General features: G+C 41.7%; 1 protein-coding gene across 7 annotated transcripts in view; it reads right to left on the reverse strand.

The window, feature by feature from the left end:
* The window catches only part of MTHFD1 (methylenetetrahydrofolate dehydrogenase, cyclohydrolase and formyltetrahydrofolate synthetase 1), a 59,459-nt gene that overhangs the window by 10,265 nt on the left and 30,754 nt on the right, over nt 1-18,440 (reverse strand). For 6 of the 7 annotated variants that reach the window (XM_079912879.1, XM_079912881.1, XM_079912880.1 and 3 more), the window contains 14 exons: nt 16,296-16,423; nt 15,713-15,810; nt 15,367-15,540; nt 14,364-14,500; nt 12,762-12,808; nt 11,812-11,919; nt 11,595-11,669; nt 9,155-9,257; nt 7,180-7,256; nt 6,414-6,554; nt 4,800-4,868; nt 4,420-4,531; nt 4,186-4,325; nt 1,889-1,930 (listed from right to left, as the gene is read on the reverse strand). In XM_079912879.1, coding sequence (XP_079769005.1) covers nt 1,889-1,930; nt 4,186-4,325; nt 4,420-4,531; nt 4,800-4,868; nt 6,414-6,554; nt 7,180-7,256; nt 9,155-9,257; nt 11,595-11,669; nt 11,812-11,919; nt 12,762-12,808; nt 14,364-14,500; nt 15,367-15,540; nt 15,713-15,810; nt 16,296-16,423 — 1,451 coding nt within the window. Of the gene's footprint in view, nt 1-1,888; nt 1,931-2,481; nt 2,773-4,185; nt 4,326-4,419; nt 4,532-4,799; nt 4,869-6,413; nt 6,555-7,179; nt 7,257-9,154; nt 9,258-11,594; nt 11,670-11,811; nt 11,920-12,761; nt 12,809-14,363; nt 14,501-15,366; nt 15,541-15,712; nt 15,811-16,295; nt 16,424-18,440 lie in introns of those variants that run through there. The other variant, XR_013827083.1, reaches the window with a different exon arrangement.

Raw genomic sequence — 18,440 nt, forward strand, 5'->3', positions numbered from 1 at the left:
AACCATAAACCTTCTTGTGTCAGAAATGAGATAAATACCATTTTTAAGAACCAAATACTATGAAATTTAAAGGAAAGTAATTAAGGAAACACATTTTAAAATATTTTAAAATATGCTTCCTGGAGCACTGCTTGCAGCATGGGAAAACTGCAAACAACACAAAGCTCCTTCAGTAGGGGACTGAGCCAGTGAATCATGATATACACACTCGATAAATATGTATCAGGTACATGTTATGAAGAGTGCGAATATCTGTATTAGCATGGAACCTCTCAAAGATGTACTGAAATGGCAAAACTATGAAGAGATTAATTAATCCCATTTTTGGACAAATACAAAAATACACGTGCATATTCATGGAATTTTTTTAAATGTTGAGAGATACGCACCAACTGTTAACTGGGGACTCAAATCATATATATATTATATTCTTGTATTATTTAATTTTTTTTACCAAGGGTATATTATTATATAAGCTTAAAATACATTAAGTATTTTAAAAATGAAAATATCATAGTCTTATATAAAAATAAGTACACTAGATCGTGAGTAAAACCTAGCAGTAATAGCGCTTGGTTTGTGGATTTCATAAAACAGCAGAAAAAAGGTAAGATATAGAAAACAACTGAGATCATTATAAACATGATTTATGCTTTTTTCCCCCTTTAATAATTGAAAACTGAGATTAGAATTTAGTTGACATTCTAAAGAGCACAGCTAATTCCTTACCTCTAGTCACATGAAAACCAATTAATACATAAGATTGATTGAGAACAGTTTTAAATAAGTAGAATTTCTTAAACGAAGACACCAGCTGGGCCAGTGAAGGGCAGTTGCTCTAATTAGATGCAGGAAAGGCTGCGGGGTGGCAGGAGGGCCAGAACTGTGAATTCCCCTCCTACGCATGAATCAGACAAATGACCATAAAAGGCAAATCATAACTCAGAAGACAGGCAAACTGAAGGCACCAGCAATTCTTTGCTAGCTGCTTTTGAATTACTTCATTTGGGGGCTGAAAAGTGACCCTGTACTGCCTGACAATTTAAAAGCTTCCAAAAAAGGCAGAAAAACTTGAATCAACAGTGATAGCAGCCGAGCTTACCATCTCATTCGGGGGCCTAATCTCTCACATGATAACCCCAAACTGGTGCTAGAGATGTTTCTTCGATGGTTAATGATATAAATATGAAAAGGTTTGAGCTCACAATTCCTTGAGCCCCTGCTTAATGCCATAAACCAAATCAGTTTATGAAAACTGCCTAGAAAAATAACCAGGATGCTGACCCTATCTTGGCCCCTTAATATGGATTTAACTCTGCAGAGGAAAAAGCATTTCAAAAAAGGCCTCTACTTGCTTCTGATATGAACGGCATTTGAGAATCAACGAGCTAATGCAGGGAAGACAAGGAAACTTCCATGAGATTAGTGCAGGCTTTCTCAACCTCAGCACTACTGACATTTTGGGCTGAATATTTCTTTATAGTGGAGAGTGTCCTATGCACTGTAGCATCCCTGGCCTCTACCCACTGAATGCCAGTAGCACTCCCCACCTCAAGTTGCAACAATCAAAAATGTCTCTAGACATTGCAAAATGTGCTGGGGTGAGGGTTGGGATGGGGGGTGTTGCTCCTGGTTGAGAACCAACCACTGGTCTAGGGGAGCGGTTTTACTGACATCCTATGCGGGCAATTGCTTTATGAGGCATTTCTTCCCTGTTTCATTTAGTACAGTTCTTTAGCACACTGCAGGCCTGTTAGCACACCCTGCTCCCAAGAGCAACCCTGGGTCATAGCGACAGCCCAGTCATTTCTAAATGGGCCAGGTTGGGAAATGCTGATTCAGAACGTGGTGCTTTCTAGGCCAAGTAATTAGAAGTGACTGAAGTTACCTCCTCTATGTAAGCCTTGGGCAGAGGAAGTCCAGCAGTAACCTGGAAGGAAAAGAAGCAAAGTCAGAGGCATTTTCTACTTCAATTAGAGTTCGGCTTCAAACAGTGCTTTGCCATGTGTTAAAGGCCAGAAGCTGCATGCTTGTGGGATACACAGCAGTAGAAGGTTGTTTTCTGCCCTAAGGATTTAGAGCTATGACCAAAACTATGGGACAGAACAAAAATGACTGCTTTGAGCAGAGTGGGAGACCTTCGTGGCCTGAATTGAAGAGGTGAGAAGGGATGAATCTATGAAGGCAGGTGAGGGAAGGGATGTGTCCTTGGCAGGGGCAATAACCCCAGCGAGTGAAGCACACAGCAGTGGGGGTGGAGGTAAAGCTCAGTGTAGAGAACAAGGCAGCTGTGAGCCCTGCAAAAGCCACCCTGAGACATCTGCCGTGAAGTCAGATGCCCTGCGACGGGTCCGTGAGCTGGTCCATGGAGCCAGCCCACTCCCTTGCGGGGCTGAATGGGGCACGTGAGCAACAAGAACAAGAGGGAAACAACACACAAGGATTTTCTTCCTCTGTGGGTGCTCACTGTTCCAGAGGTACCTGGTGGGTCAGCCCTGCTGCATCCACAGGGAAGTGCAACAGGGGTGAAGGCGCCAGTTCCAGGGACCCCACTGGGCAATGGACAGTGATTAAGAAGCCTTCAGCTTGCTCTGCTCCCTTTCCTCAGAGACACCATGGTGCTCCAACTCCAAAGGGGCCTCGGAGAGGCGGGGCACGAAGCAGGGACCTGAGCCCACGGTCCGGGCCACACGTGGCTCCAGCAGGTAACAGGAGCAGCAGGCGAGGGTCCCGGCAGAGCTGTGCGCAAAGCTCTCCTCTCAGTGCTGCCAGCTTACGCGCCCACAGTGTTTTCCAGACATGAGATCAGGAGAGGAGGTGCAAAGGCGTGAGGGTGAGTGAGGGGGTGCAAGAGAGAGAAATGTTGGTTATGATCAGGAAGGAAAAGGGAGTCCGTCCTGCACGCCTAGCAGAAAGGGGCATCCTGGGTTAGGAGCGCCTCGGGGACGAGTACGACTGCAGAGGTGTGCTGGGGTTGTGAGAGCAGTGGCTCTCCCCTTAGTGGGGACCTAATCCTTTCATGGGGTCCAAGAGTTCAAGACTATTTCCATAATTCTAAGACATTATGGCTCTTTTCACTCTCATTATTTCCTGAGTATACAATGGACTTTTCCGAAGATTATGTAACATGTGATATCACAACAGATCAAATGCCAAAGATGAGACTCCATCAGTCTTCGATTAAGCGAGATACTGAAGAGATCTGAAAAACGTACAATGCCTAAATGTTGTTTTGGAAAATATAGTCACTTTTCACTTAAAAAAATGTTATTTATGTTAATATTTATGTCAATATTTAATTTCTAATATAGTAAATATCACCAGACATAACTCACCTGAACAAAGAGCTCTTTTAGGCCCTTAATAATTTTTAAGAGCTTAAGGAAGTTCTGAGACCAACATTCTTGAGAACTGCTATAACAGGAAAACCCCTGATCACTACACTAAGAAACAGTGAGTTTCTTTTGTAGGTGAGGGAGGTCTTATTTATCAAGTTACTAGACCAGCTCCCAGAGGACAGGAAATTTCATACTTCAACTAATTTCTGAAAACGAGCACCATGTCTTCACATGCAGGTGCTGAAGAAAAGGTGTTAAAATAATAGAGCAGAAAGTACAATTTCTAAGCAGTATGAATTCAGGAAAACACAAAGTTCAGGTTGGAGCTGAAGATCAACCATGCTCACCTGTTTCTCCCCATCACCTGGAGGCAGTCTGGAGCTCCTTCTCCCCCGACTCCAAGCTGTTACCGGTCCTGCCCAGCACCCACCTCCCAATAAGGGGCTGACCTCTATCTCAGCTAAATGGTTTCGTTGGCTGGCTGCCAGCATCACCGTTAGAGGGAAAAGGGACTCAGATTTAAAAAGAACAGTCTGAACATAAAGGAGTTTTTTGTAAATATAGCCAAGCACATGTCCTTGGAGGGGTTTTGATATTATCAGGTGTTTTGCTCCGAAAGGTAGGCCATGAAGACAACCTCGGCCCTCTTAAAATGCCAAGAGCTGGTACTGCCTAGGAGTGATAAGGCGGCCAGCACGAGAGCCGTCTGAACATCCCCTGCTTCTGGCAACCCATTAGTCATGAGGACAAGAGCAGCTTAATGAAGAAACTGGCACAAGTCATCCAGTTTCCCTTTAGCCTTCAGAACATTTCTGAGAACCAGCCTCTTCCAACTCCTGATCCTCACCGTGGGGCCGCCTCCGTGCATTTTCAGAGCCCTGACAGTGGCAACAAGCACCACCACATGCGGGCGGAGACCAGAATACCGGCATTTGATGTTAAAGAACTTTTCCATTCCAATGTCTGCTCCGAATCCCGCTTCAGTCACTGTCACGAGAAAAGCAACTGTAAAAATGCCATCCCAACTCCCTTGATGTTAAAAGAAAAAACAGTCTATCACTGATTTTGCAAAAGCACTCGCCTACAAACCCTTCGGGACCAACAAGCTTGAGTGCAATCCGGTCTGCAATGATGGAGGAATTCCCGTGTGCGATGTTGGCAAATGGCCCAGCGTGAACAAATACCGGAGTGCCCTGTGGAAATCAAGACATCGTGAGCGAAGCTGCGCATCCTGCTTCAAAAGGGACCACTTGGTAAGGGGACCAAAATTAGCTGGAATCCAAAAGAAAAAGACTTCCCAAGGGAAAGTATGAAGCCGCCTCTTTTAGATTTCAGTAAAGTCCCAGTCACAACTATGAGAAAGAATGGGAAGAAAGAGATGACCAGGGAGAGAAGGTCTCTGACTCCCCAGGAACAATCTGCTTTACAACCAATCCAGGAAGGCAGGAACACTCTGCTCACCTCTAATGTCTGCATGAGATTGGGCTTGATGGCGTCCTTCATGAGTACTGTCAATGCCCCGCTCACTCCCTGCAAAACAAAGGCATGAAGGGTTGATTCCCACCAGCAAAAAACCTACCTTTTGAAGCCAAAATTCAACATTCTTAGGTCTTCCTTTTTTAGCCATCCTGGACCAATGAGTACTTTTACCTAAACTAGACCACCCATTCATTTGTTTATTTATTTTTCAGGATATACAATAAAGTTGCCAATTATCTTAACGGAGAAGAGAGAATGAAAATGACATCCATATGTAAATTCTGGAAAAATACATAAGCCTGGAAACAAGCATCTCAGTGAAGCTCTGTTGCTGATCGATGTGGATAATCCATTTTAGACTCATTTACGGTATGGAAACGCTAGTTCCTAAGAATACTGAATTATAGGTAACTTTGGTGTCTGGGCAGAAATGGCTGTAAACCTGATTTAATATGTGTCTCCTGTACCTTAATCTGAAAATTTACGCAGGAGTTCAACACCAACTCTTACATATCAGGTCCCTCTTTTTAAGCCATCCAGCCACAGATGAACAAACTGGTATCACTGTAAGATAAAGCTATGGATCCCACTTATATTCAGTTTTAATGAGTTTCTAAGTTCCTGGCTTGGTGTAAAAATTTAAAACAATTTCTGTTCTTATACACATTAACTGTGAAAACAGGAAATTAATATCTCCCCCCTTTTCCGGATTCATCTGACAGACCGCTAATCATAGGCCAACCATTTTGGTGTATGTGAACACAAACAGGCTTTTAAAAAAGTAATCTAGGGGACTTCCCTGGTGGCGCAGTGGTTAGGAATCTGCCTGCCAATGCAGGGGATACGGGTTTGATCCCTGGCCCGGGAAGATCCCACATGTCGCAGAGCAACTAAGCTCGTGAGCCGCAACTACTGAGCCTGCACTCTAGAGCCCGTGCTCCGCAACAAGAGCAGCCACCGCAATGAGAAGCCTGCGCACTGCAATGAAGAGTAGCCCCCGCGCGCCGCAACTAGAGAAAGCCCACGCACAGCTACGAAGACCCAACGCAGCTAAAAAAAAAAAAAAGTAATCTATAAGATTATCTCATTTCAAACTCCATAATACCATGTAGATAGTTCAGAAATAATCCTGATGTGGACAATGAATATAGCAGGACCATTAGAAGAACCGGCTGAGCTGTTCCCAATGTGGTCATCAGCGTGGATATGGTGCCGAGCCTCATGATGAGAGGCCTCTGTGCAGGGAGGCCTGTCATGGGGAGAGGCCGGGGGGTGACTCAAAGCTCAGCTCTAAGGGCCGCACATGGACTCCCGATGCTCTCTGAAACTGAAGTCAGACACCCTCTCTTGGAAATACTCACAGGCTGAAGATATTGCTCAAACCACCTGTGGTCTATTATTGGAGCATACCATCTATCACTCACTATGAAGTACTTTTTATAAACTTCATAATTATATAGTGAGTAACAAGATCATATGAATTAGTTAATTGCAGCATCTTAAGTATGCCACAGTTTTTGTCAGTGGTAACTGCTGAGAAATGCTGGGACAACAGACGCAGACGGATTGCCAAGTCTGGAGTGCCCAGCTACCCACCAGATCTTCGGTACTAATGGGCTCCCCTTTCTTGCTGGATGCCACCACCATTTTGCTCAGTCTCTCTCTCATGTCTTCTAGAGAACTGGTGAGAGCCAGGACAGCCATGATTTCACTGGCCACGGAGATATCAAACTGGGCCTGTTGGCAGGGAAAAGACGCATCAGGGAAAACTGTGTTAAACAGAAGCGTGGATTGCAAAAGTAATCCTTGTTTGCATCCCAGGCTTAAACAAATAGCTTAAAAGGACAGAATAAAAGAACAGTACAAAAAGAACTTAATGAAAATAACCTTCCAACAGCAAAAATTTGTAATTAATTATTCTAAGACCTTGAGTAGTCGATTTTTACGCATAAATGTTCTAGTAGGACCAACGATCCCTGTGAAGGCAGCTTGTAATCATGTGATCATGGTTTCCCTAACATACAAGGGACTAACTCAGAAGCTCTTACACCGAAGAGACATACTGCAAAATGGCCACAAAAAAGAAGCAATCTTAATCAATTCATGTACAAGGATATTCACTTGGGGCACTCCACCTCCAGGAAAAAATACTGGGGGAAAAATACACAGGTGACACATGGGATTTACTGCAAAAACTGTCAGGAGTGCTCAATACCACACACCTACTCGCTCTCATTTTACAAGGGAGAAGGCAGAACAACAGCTGGCAGTATCAGCTGATCAGGAGGGGATGGAGGAGGATAGAAGCAGCAAGGATCTAGTGCCCATAAACTAATTTACTTAGAAAGGAACAGGCAGTTACCGTCCGTGTGTGCCCCTTCTCCGTGGGAGCCTGTCCAATTGTGATCTTCCTCAGGAATCTGTCATTGGTATCCAGCACTATGGTAGAAAAGGAAGATACAGTAGAGAGGGAAAATACAGCAGATATAGTAGAGAGGGAAAAGGACCATAAAGTCAAAGGAACCAGCAGAATTTTAAGCAACAAATCTAACTTAATGACTATAATATTTGATTTCAAAATTTATGGTAAAGCTAGAATATGGGTCCAAGTTTAGAAATGATGTTTTCATACCATTAATGTGCAGGAATTAAAGACAAGACGGTAGAGTAGCTTGGTTTATTCTTCCTAGAGAATTCAAACAATTAACTAGAAATCTGGAATCCGTTTCAAAGCATATTCCACACTCCACAAAAAAACAGAGCAGGCCAGTTTTTCAAAAGGCCAAGGTTTATGTTGTTCTGTGGGATGACTCACTGATCTTACATAACCCTAAGACACACAAGGCCCATAAACACAGGGCAAAGGCAATGCCTTTTGAAGCAGGCTGGGTAACAGACCTGCTCTTTCCTTTAGCACACTTAGAAGAAGTAATTTCCATTCTGATGACAGAACATCTTTCCAATTGCATACTCTTGAAAACATGGCAAAGATCAACCTACTAACTAATCTTAATCCCCCCACCTCCTAGGTCTAACTACGGTGAACATTTTAGTGTATTCCCAATTTTGTTTTTTGTATGACATACCAAAAATAACAACAAAACACAAAATGAAAAACAGCAGCAAACCAGTTCACACTCTTTTAGGGTGGGTCAAAGAGGAGAGGCACTTTCAAGGTACTTGATAACATGCCAAAGTATTTTCCTTAAAGACTGTAATAATTTAAACACTAAAAGCAGTGTCTTGTGCAGCACTTGGGGAAACACACACACCACCCCATTTGATAAGTGAAGGATGTAATGAGTTGTTGGAGTGTATCCTTATTTTTTTTAAAAAAAATAGTGTCTAGTTCCTTGCATCTAATTTCTGTGTATAGAACAGCCAGTCAATGGGTATGATCCATGTTTTCCCTTGTCTGCTTCTACTTTCTTAGAAAGCATGAATTACATATAAAGCAAAGGAAAAATGATTGTGATAATAAATTTTCAAAATGGATCTTTAGCTTATTCCTCATAAAATATGATACCATATGTCTAAAGCTATTGAAGCAAAGGAAGAGAAAGATCAGTGTGGTTTTAGATATTAGGAGAGTTGCCTTAAAAATGCCATTAGCTAGCACAGTTACTGAGCCAACGACAGTCACAAAAACAGTCAATAAATTGCCTGTCAGCTGCATTCTGTGCATCTAGATGAAAATTTCTTCTCAGCAGTGACAGAGTTTAGACGCATACACTGTTGGTACAAAATAAAACTCTAAGCCATGCTAGTTGACACAGAGAAAAGCAACATCTGGCAGTGAAACCAGGCAACTCACTCACCAGTCTGCTGGATGTTTAAACCTTGAAGGCTACCTACTTTGTTACAAGAGAGTTTAAGAAAATGAGGTAAAAGTGAGCAGGCAAGCTCCAGACCTACAAGAAAAATCAAGTCACTTAGGCCAGACAAGAGTTCTAAGAATAAAGGGCAACATGATTTAAGAAGTGATTAAACATCACTTCTCTACTTAATGACACCAAAACTTCCTGCATAAAATGAAAGTTGCAAAATGTTATTTTTGGTTTATGTATGAACTTCCTTAAAACACTCCTGACTCCAATGAACACTGAAGAGCCAGCAAAATGTCCAACTAACCGAACAAAAGGAGGTTTGATTACAGCTAATAAGGAGGGAGACTGATGGAGGTGGCCAGGAAAACGAGTGAGTCGCCATCTTAGTCAGGCCTTAACCATGAAAATACCCACACACAAGCTATGGACCTCCCATTTTATCACCTCTAAGGGAGGTCATGGGGCGTGCAGTATAACCAAACCAATGGGGTGTACACCCTGCTCTGGTACCTCTTTGCCAAGTTATAGTTTCTGGATCAATGTCCAATCTTGCAAATCTGTGTATCTCTTCATCTGTCAGTGTGGTAGGGTCAGTCTTTTCAATGCCTAGTCTCTGAAGAGGTAGGAAAATTAAAAAATAAGACAAACCAAACAAAAGCAGATATGATTTAATAAAAATTTTTTTATCCCTATCTCCAGATAGGGGAAATATAAACCATGTTAAATTCAGAAGGGAAAACTACGATCCCTTTGGCTAAATCTTTATTTCCCATTCACACATGTACAAAGGTATTATTAACATGTTTGTCCCTATCACTGAGCACCAGAGGCATTTCCCTAAACCGAAGCCCTACGTAAACATAGTGACCAAAAAGTGTTGTACCTAACTCACCATATGCAAACATATTGAAAGGAAAAGCTTTTTCAATCAAACAGTTGAGAAGCCCAAGTCACATGCAAAATTAGAAGGGCAAAACCAAATATCGATCAATAAAAATCAATGTAAATCACTTTAAATGCTTTTTTAAAAACTAATATGCTGACCTTTTGAGTATATTTAAAGGGATAAATAGTCCTTTCGATGCAGAAGAAAAGAAGAGACATTGCTCTAGCACAGTACATGCTTTTTAAGTAGTACTATCCTTTCACTGCCTTCTTACTATTCCAAAAGGCACAAGAAGGGTTTGTTTCTTCCTCCTCACGGAACTTGGAAATTTATTTATTTACAATGTGTACCACGGTCAAATACTGAAATGGAAAATGCCTTTAAAATGTACTCTCTTTTTCTCTTAACTTCTGGTGGATCTGAGTGGCCCCAGCAAACCCTGCTCTTCCCATAGTTCCCTTCCTGGGTTATGAGGACTTTTTTTTAAAACCTCAGGTGTGTTTTCAGAGCTGGTGCTCACTGGCTTGTCAAATAGCATCACAAGCCTGGAACATGACATTGTTTACAGAAGTCAGCAAAACCCTCAGTCACTAAGCTGAGAATTTGCTGTTGACAACCCTTCTTGACTGAGTACCTGGTGGGTAGACTGTGATAATACAGCACAAGAGAGGATGCCTGGGGACCAGGAAACAGAAGATCGACGTTCTAGTTCCAACCTGGTGAGGGGTGCTGTGGCCATTGACAAGTCCCTTGATCTCAAATCCCAGAGCTTTTTAAAGGATCATTTAAACGTTGAGTCCAGCCCCTCCCCACACCTGACAGAAAGTTCCATGAGCAAAGGTAAGATTAGAAGTTGCCTGCTCTTCTACAGTACTTGCTGCCTTGCAGAACACAATTCTTTTACATAACAAGGTAATAGCTGACTTACCTTATGCAAGGATGTTTTGTGGGGTGTGAGAACAAGAGAAGCTAAAAAATATCAAACTGTGTAAAAGTCACTTTTTCTCAAGTCCAGAGAAAAATGCATATATATAAATAGTGACAGAACTGTAAAGCAAGTAGGGCAAAATGTAAATCATTACTGCATCTGGAGCTTGTGTACTATTCTTACAGCATTAAAATATAAAGTTGCAAAAAATTAAAAATAAGGTGAGTGTAACTACTATTGATAACTAGGTAGCACAGACCATTTATTGAATGCTTATATGTGTCAGGCAGTCTAAAGAATATTTACAGATATATAACATTTCTTTCATATGTAAAAGTAACACAAGAATATATTTTGAATTTTATTTTGAAAATTTCCTTGTGCTACCCCTTTATAGCCACACCTTTCCCTGACCCATAACTCCTGGCACCCACTGATCTATTTTCCATCACTATAGCTCTGTCTTTTGAGAATGTCATATAAATGGAAGCATACAGTTTGCAACCATTTGCGGCTAGCTTCTTTCAAGCAACATAATGCCTCTGAGATTCATTCAAGTTGTTGTGTGTATCAACAGTTCATTCCTTTTTACTGCATAGATGTACCAGTTTGTTTATCCATTTATTACAGAAAGATATTTAGGTTGTTTGTAGATTTTGTTTCTATATGAATACAAGTTTGCATTTCTTTTGAATAAATACCTAGGAGTAGAATTTATGGGTCATATGGTACAGTGTACGTTTAATAACTATATATTTGTAATAGAAGTTCAAATAAAATACAGAAGTAACCACTCTTGCTTAAGGCCCTGATGCTGCAAAGAGCAGGTATTCAAACTCTAGAAGCTGCTGTGTTGCCACGCTGGCATCCTGACTCCTATATCCATGCTATAAAGAAGTGTCATTCTTCTTAGCTGAGAGCAGGTCCTCAGTGCTCTATTGATCCTGGGACTAACCACTAAAAATTCAAAGATAAGTGAGAAACAACCTCTGCCACCCATCTTTATGTATATCATAACCTTATGACTATGGTTATGGACGAACTTGTCCAAAACAGGCTACTCTAAGGAGATTATAACCTCCTTATCAATCACCTAATTTCACACAGTATCAATAATGAACAAGGGAAAAGCTTACCCGTAACCTCCGGATTTGGATATCAGAGAACTTCCTCACTCCATTTACTGATGGTACCAAACGATTAAAGAGGGCCTTAGAGAAAAGGAGGAAGAGGGCTTTTAAGAGAGAGGAATGCCACTGTCTTGCTACCTGCATTATTGGTACCCAAGGGTCCAACATTAATTCGAGTGCTTCAAACCTTCTGAAAGTGCCCGTGGGCGTCTCAGCAGCCTACCTTGTCTGTCTGGGTCTGTTCGTGGAACATCCGGGCATCGATGGCCGCAGCCACAAGGTTATTAGCCGCAGTGATGGCATGGATGTCACCAGTGAGGTGGAGATTAAACTACAAAAGGGTAGAAGCCACATCAGTCTTCCAACTTCTCTGCATCTTTTCACATTCATTCTATTGCAGCCAAACCAATCCCTATGTTAAAGCCAACGGAAAACTGATGGCAGCACAGCTAGTGGACAAACACCAACACAGCCATCTCTTGAAAACAAATTACTATCTGTCCTCAGAAGGAACACTGATTTTCCCTAAGAGACATGGCCAATAACCATAAACGCCACACCCCTGGGATCAGCAGCAACGCTGGATTAGTAAGAACACACGTCCTTTAAACAGTGAGCAAGAAGTACACTGGAGCGACCCAACTCCATGCATATACGCTGCTCCCACTTCTGTGGTTATTCCTTTGAATTCACTTCATGTTTGTTCTTCCCTATCTTATGCTTCATTTAATCACTTGCTTATTATTTTCACTGCAAGCCAGGCTTTGAAGTCCTTGTCATGTCAAAAAAGTAAACTGTTGGGCTTCCCTGGTGGCGCAGTGGTTGAGAGTCTGCCTGCCGATGTAGGGGACACGGGTTCGTGCTCCGGTCTGGGAGGATCCCACATGCTGCGGAGCGGCTGGGCCCGTGGGCCATGGCCGCTGAGCCTGCGCGTCCGGAGCCTGTACTCCGCAACGGGAGAGGCCAGAACAGTGAGAGGCCTACGTACCACAGAAAAAAAAAAAAAAAGTAAACTGTTTAAAAGTTGGCAAATTAAGATGTTTTTCTCTGAAGTACTGCTTCTGTTGAGCAAACAAGTCATTTGCCTACTAAGATCTCTACAATAAACTTTAATCCCAGGAAGGAAAAACTGTAAAAAAAGGTCTGATACAACCAAATCCCAGACCACATTACCTCTTCCATAGGAATGACCTGTGAGTAGCCACCGCCTGCAGCACCACCTGGAGGACAGGTCAAGGTTGAAGACTCATGTTAAGCACGTTTCACCATGACTTGCAAATCAAATGAAAGCAAATTGGTTTTTGTAACTGCTCCGCATATTATTTATTTTTTACAACCATTTGGACAGATTTGGTCAAGTGCTTTCTAATTTTCTTGACCAAACTAAACCGCTTGATCTTGTTCACTCTGAATAGTCTCTCAACTGAAATCTGAATCTAACTGACAAAACCATAAACACATAACATACCTACTCATTATCTTTAGAAACAGGTTCCCCTTGATTCCTAACATTTGTTAAGAAAAACCCAGCCTACAGTTACATAAAGGCAAACCTGTTCAATTTCCTACCCTCATAAATGCTATTCTGGCATTTTAAAAAAGGAATATTTAAAATAAACACAGCAACACAAACACAGAGACTGCAATTCTTCCTAAATAGGACACATATGGTAGAAAACAGCTTAACTGCTAGATTTTTGCTGGCCCATTTGGATTACTAACCAAAATCCAGTTAAAAATGTCCAGGTTAACAGTGAGATAAATGTCAATCTGAGGTAGAGGTTTTGTGTGGGTTTTTTTTGTGGGGCAGAGATCATGCAATGAAAATGGGGCAATTTGTGATAAGAGGAAAAGGAGCATATTGGGTTCAATGAGGGGGAAAAGGCTCATTCTGAAATAAAAGGGGGTTATTAAGCTCAAAGGCAGAACTAAGTTAACGGACTTATATCAAAACAATAGGCTGAAGAAGGACAAAGGCGTACCCCGTGTCAACATTTGTAGTAATTGTTAGAACAAGCAGGATATGTGATACCCTATCGCCAAGCAAATGATGAAGCTGACTCTGAGAACCTATTTTAATTAATAAAAATAATTTTAATTAAATGAACATGTTTGCAGTACTGCAGCTATCAAAAACTGAAGGTGAAGTACAGTTATTGATGTTGTGTTTTCATCTAATCAGAAGAAACACTGGGTTGATGGTATTATCTTAGAGCTTGAAGTAGACGTGGGGACTCACCCTGGTACTTGATGATACTGCCTTGAATTCAAGCTACCTCTGAATCCCAGTTGCTGCTATTGTAAGTGGAGATAAAACTAACCATCTTAGAAGATAAAGTAATAGGCATAAACTGCTTAGCACAAAACCTGGCACGAAGCCTATACTCAAAAAGCATATGCTTTTCTTCTTCCCTCAGTGTGAAACATCTGTAGGGTTTGTCTTTGTCTCTAGAAAGTCAGCATGGTGATCAGCGGCTGTGATTACCTTTATTGTTACTATGAGAGTCGACTATCGGTCATATAAAAGCACCCCTGGCTACATATTACCCATCCCAGGGAATCCCTGTGCAGTGTCAGACAGTGACAGCAGGAGTTGGGGTGATCCAATGAAAGCCTTCACCAAAAGCACCATGATGCTCTTCTGGGATGTGATGAAGCTGTTTCTAGTGTCTAAATGAGCTGAAGACCCCGCACACATTCATGGGCCAAGTGGGCCAGGAGGACTGAAGGAGGTGCAGGCGCCCTCTGGCCACCCAGGTCTGGTCTCACTAATACCTTTTATTCCGAAGGTGGGGCCCTGAGAAGGCTGTCGCACACACGCGAAGACATTCTGATGGAGATGGGCACTGAGGCCCTGCACCAGCCCAATCGTGGTTGTGCTTTTCCCCTCTCCCAGGGGTGTTGGAGTTATTCTTTAAGATGAAAGCAAAACAGGAAAATTACATTTATGTAAATTAAATTCATGTGTATCACTAAGTCAGCTCTGATCCTAGAGTGACTCTTAATCTGAATAACCAGAAAGATGAAACACATGAAAGGGATCTTTTCCAAGGGTCTTAGTTGTAACTTCCCCCCAGTTTGAAACTAAAAAAGACTTCTGCATTTTAGTTCTTCTGACAGTTAGGGGCAAATATACTCTACTTTGTAAGAGACACTGCTATACTTTTAATTTCTCAATTTAGTCTCAAAAACTAGCTTTTAACTTAGCCAAACAAAAAAATAGATGAATCCTCAACAGATCTACAGAATTAATGATCTGGGGTTTAAAAAAGGCAATTCCATCTGAAGATCAGGTTTTAAGATTCAAACTCTTCCACCTACTAGATGAATAACCTTGACAAATTTTCTCATCTCTATAGAGTTGTCTACTCTTCTTCACAGGCTCGCTCTAAGGATCAAATTAGATAAAATACATATGAAAATGCTAAAACCTGGGCTTCCCTGGTGGCGCAGTGGTTGAGAGTCTGCCTGCCGATGCAGAGGACACAGATTTGTGCCCCGGTCTGGGAAGATCCCACGTGCCGCGGAGCGGCTGGGCCCGTGAGCCATGGCCACTGAGCCTGCGCGTCCGGAGCCTGTGCTCCACAACGGGAGAGGCCACAACAGGGAGAGGCCCGTGTACCGCAAAAAAAAATTAAAAAAAATAAAAAATAAATAAAAAGCTAAAACCAAATTAAAGGAACCTCCACATATACGTGGCTAAGCGCAAATGCAACCCCTGGTAATAATAATCAGGACTAATATTAAGATTCAACTGGCAAATGGACAAAAACCATACCCGGTCACCACCACGTATTTCCCGTCAGGCTGGTGCTTCAGGCGTTCCAGTACTGACAGCAGGACTTTGGCCTTGGTTTCACCATACAATTCTATCTCTTCAGAGCTCAGACCAATTTCTCGAGCCAGGTTACCAATGGGCTTTGGCTTGCAAGACCGTGATATATCAATGTCACTTAGGAGAAATATAGAAAGTATGTATCAACCTTTATTCACAGGACTCAATCAATGCCATCCTAGTAATGACCCATCTCAACCATGTTCGGAGGGGGCATACACATAACCATGGTATCCATCAGCTAAAACCCCACCATCCACAGTGTGAAAACAGCAAAAGCTTCTTTTACCTTGGCACGGGTGTCTTCAGGTTAAGTTTGTTATACTGAATGATCCACTTCCCTGGCTTAAATTTCTCCAGGAAACGCTTTGCACTCTCTACCGTGCTCTAAACAAAATGACACAAGTGGAACTGAGAAGAGGTGATGATTTTAACCTCCACCTCAGTTCCTAGTCCTGGTCACTCAAGTTCAATCACAAAATGAACAGCTTCAGGATCCGCCTGTTAACATGCTTCAATTCGAGGCCGGAGTCTATAGGCAGCAGGATGCCCTGGGCTGCGTGCCTCACCCCCACCAGCTGGTGTGTGTTACAAAGGGCAAGAAGCCAAAACATACTGAGTGAAGCTTGTACTTTTTTCCCCTTAAGTTATCACATTCCAGAGTAAATCAGAATCATGCTACCCCTACTTCCCTCTATTAATACGACTGATTCTACTTCTCTCTACTTCCATTTCCTTTTTTTCTTCAACAGATTCACATCCTTACTTAGATTCTGAGTAGGTTCTATGACATTTCTACTTGGGGAGAAATGCAGTACCTGGAATTCTATCAGTTTCGTAGAACTATTACAGAAACGTCCATTCACACTTACCTGCATTAGCATCACCACCGTCATTGGCCCGACGCCACCAGGAACAGGAGTAATGAAGCTTGCCCTCTCCTTGGCCTCCTTGTATGCCACATCACCCACAATTTTCCTCCCACTTGATTTTGTATCATCTGGTCAAAGAGGTAAAAAAATCAAAGCACAGTCTCAGAATCACAATCTTCATGTTTATTTCTAAGTTATGTGATCAATTACAACAGCTTATTCCAAAAACTAAGTCGAGTTTAGGGTGTGTAGTCCCATCTGGTTCAAGTGCCTACTTTACTTAAAAGCTGTGGGATGTGATAAAAGCTCCCCATTTATGATAAAAACTCTCCAGAAAGTAGGCAAAGAGGGAAGTTACCTCAACATAATAAAGGCCAAATGTGACAAACCCACAACCAACATTGTTCTCAATGGTGAAAACCTGAAACCATTCCCACTAAGATCAGGAACCAGACAAGGTTGCCCACTCTCACCACTATTATTCAACAGAGTTTTGGAAGTTTTAGCCACAGCAATCAGAGAAGAAGAAGAAATAAAAGGAATCCAAATTGGAAAAGAAGAAGTAAAACTGTCACTGTTTGCAGATGACATATTATACACAGAGAATCCTAAAGATGCTACCAGAAAACTACTAGAGCTAATCAATGAATTTGGTAAAGTAGCACGATACAAAATTAATGCACAGAAATCTCTGGCATTCCTATACGCTAATGATGAAAAATCTGAAAGAGAAATTAAGGAAACACTCCCATTTACCACTGAAACAAAAAGAATAACATACCTAGGAATAAACCTACCTAAGGAGACAAAAGACCTGTATGCAGAAAACTATAAGACACTGATGAAAGAAATTAAAGATGATACAAACAGATGGAGAGATATAACATGTCCTTGGATTATAAGAATCAACATTGTGAAAACGACTATACTACCCAAAGCAATCTACAGATTCAATGCAAGCCCTATCAAACTACCAATGGCATTTTTCACAGAACTAGAACAAAAAAATTGCACAATTTGGGCTTCCCTGGTGGCGCAGTGGTTGAGAGTCTGCCTGCCGATGCAGAGGACACGGGTTCATGCCCCGGTCTGGGAAGATCCCACATGCCGCGGAGCAGCTGGGCCCGTGAGCCATGGCCACTGAGCCTGCGCGTCCGGAGCCTGTGCTCCGCAACGGGAGAGGCCACAACAGTGAGAGGCCCGTGTACTGAAAAAAAAAAAAAAAAAAAAAAAAATTGCACAATTTGTATGGAAACACAGAAGACCCCGAATAGCCAAAGCAATCTTGAGAAAGAAAAATGGATCTGGAGGAATCAGTTTCCCTGACTTCAGACTATACTACAAAGCTACAGTAATCAAGACAGTATGGTACTAAAAAAAAAACAAAAAACACAACAAGAACAACAAAAAAACCAGTATGGTACTGGCACAAAAACAGAAATATAGATTAATGGAACAGGATAGAAAGCCCAGAGATAAACCCACACACATATGATCACTTTATTTTTGATAAAGGAGGCAAGAATATACAATGGAGAAAAGACAGCCTCTTCAATAAGTGGTGCTGGGAAAACTGCACAGCTACATGTAAAAAAAATGAAATTAGAACACTCCCTAACACCATACACAAAAATACACTCAAAATGGATTTAGACCTAAATGTAAGGCCAGACACTATCAAACTCTTAGAGGAAAACACAGGCAGACACTCTATGACATAAATCACAGCAAGATCCTTTTTGACCCACCTCCTAGAGAAATGGAAATAAAAACAAAAATAAACAAATGGGACCTAATGAAACTTAAAAGCTTTTGCACAGCAAAGGAAACCATAAATGAGACAAAAAGACAACCCTCAGAATGGGAGAAAATATTTGCAAATGAAGCAACTGACAAGAGGATTAATCTCCAAAATATACAAGCAGCTCATGCAGTGCAATAAAAAAAAAAAACCAACAACCCAATCCAAAAATGGGCAGAAGACCTAAATAGACATTTCTCTAAAGAAGATATACAGATTGCCAACAAACACATAAAAGGATGCTCAACATCACTAATCATTAGAGAAATGCAAATCAAAACTACAATGAGGTATCATCTCACACCGGGCAGAATGTCCATCATAAAAAATCTACAAACAATAAA

Source organism: Stenella coeruleoalba (assembly GCF_951394435.1).
Source record: "Stenella coeruleoalba genome assembly, chromosome: 2".
NCBI lineage: Eukaryota > Metazoa > Chordata > Mammalia > Artiodactyla > Delphinidae > Stenella > Stenella coeruleoalba.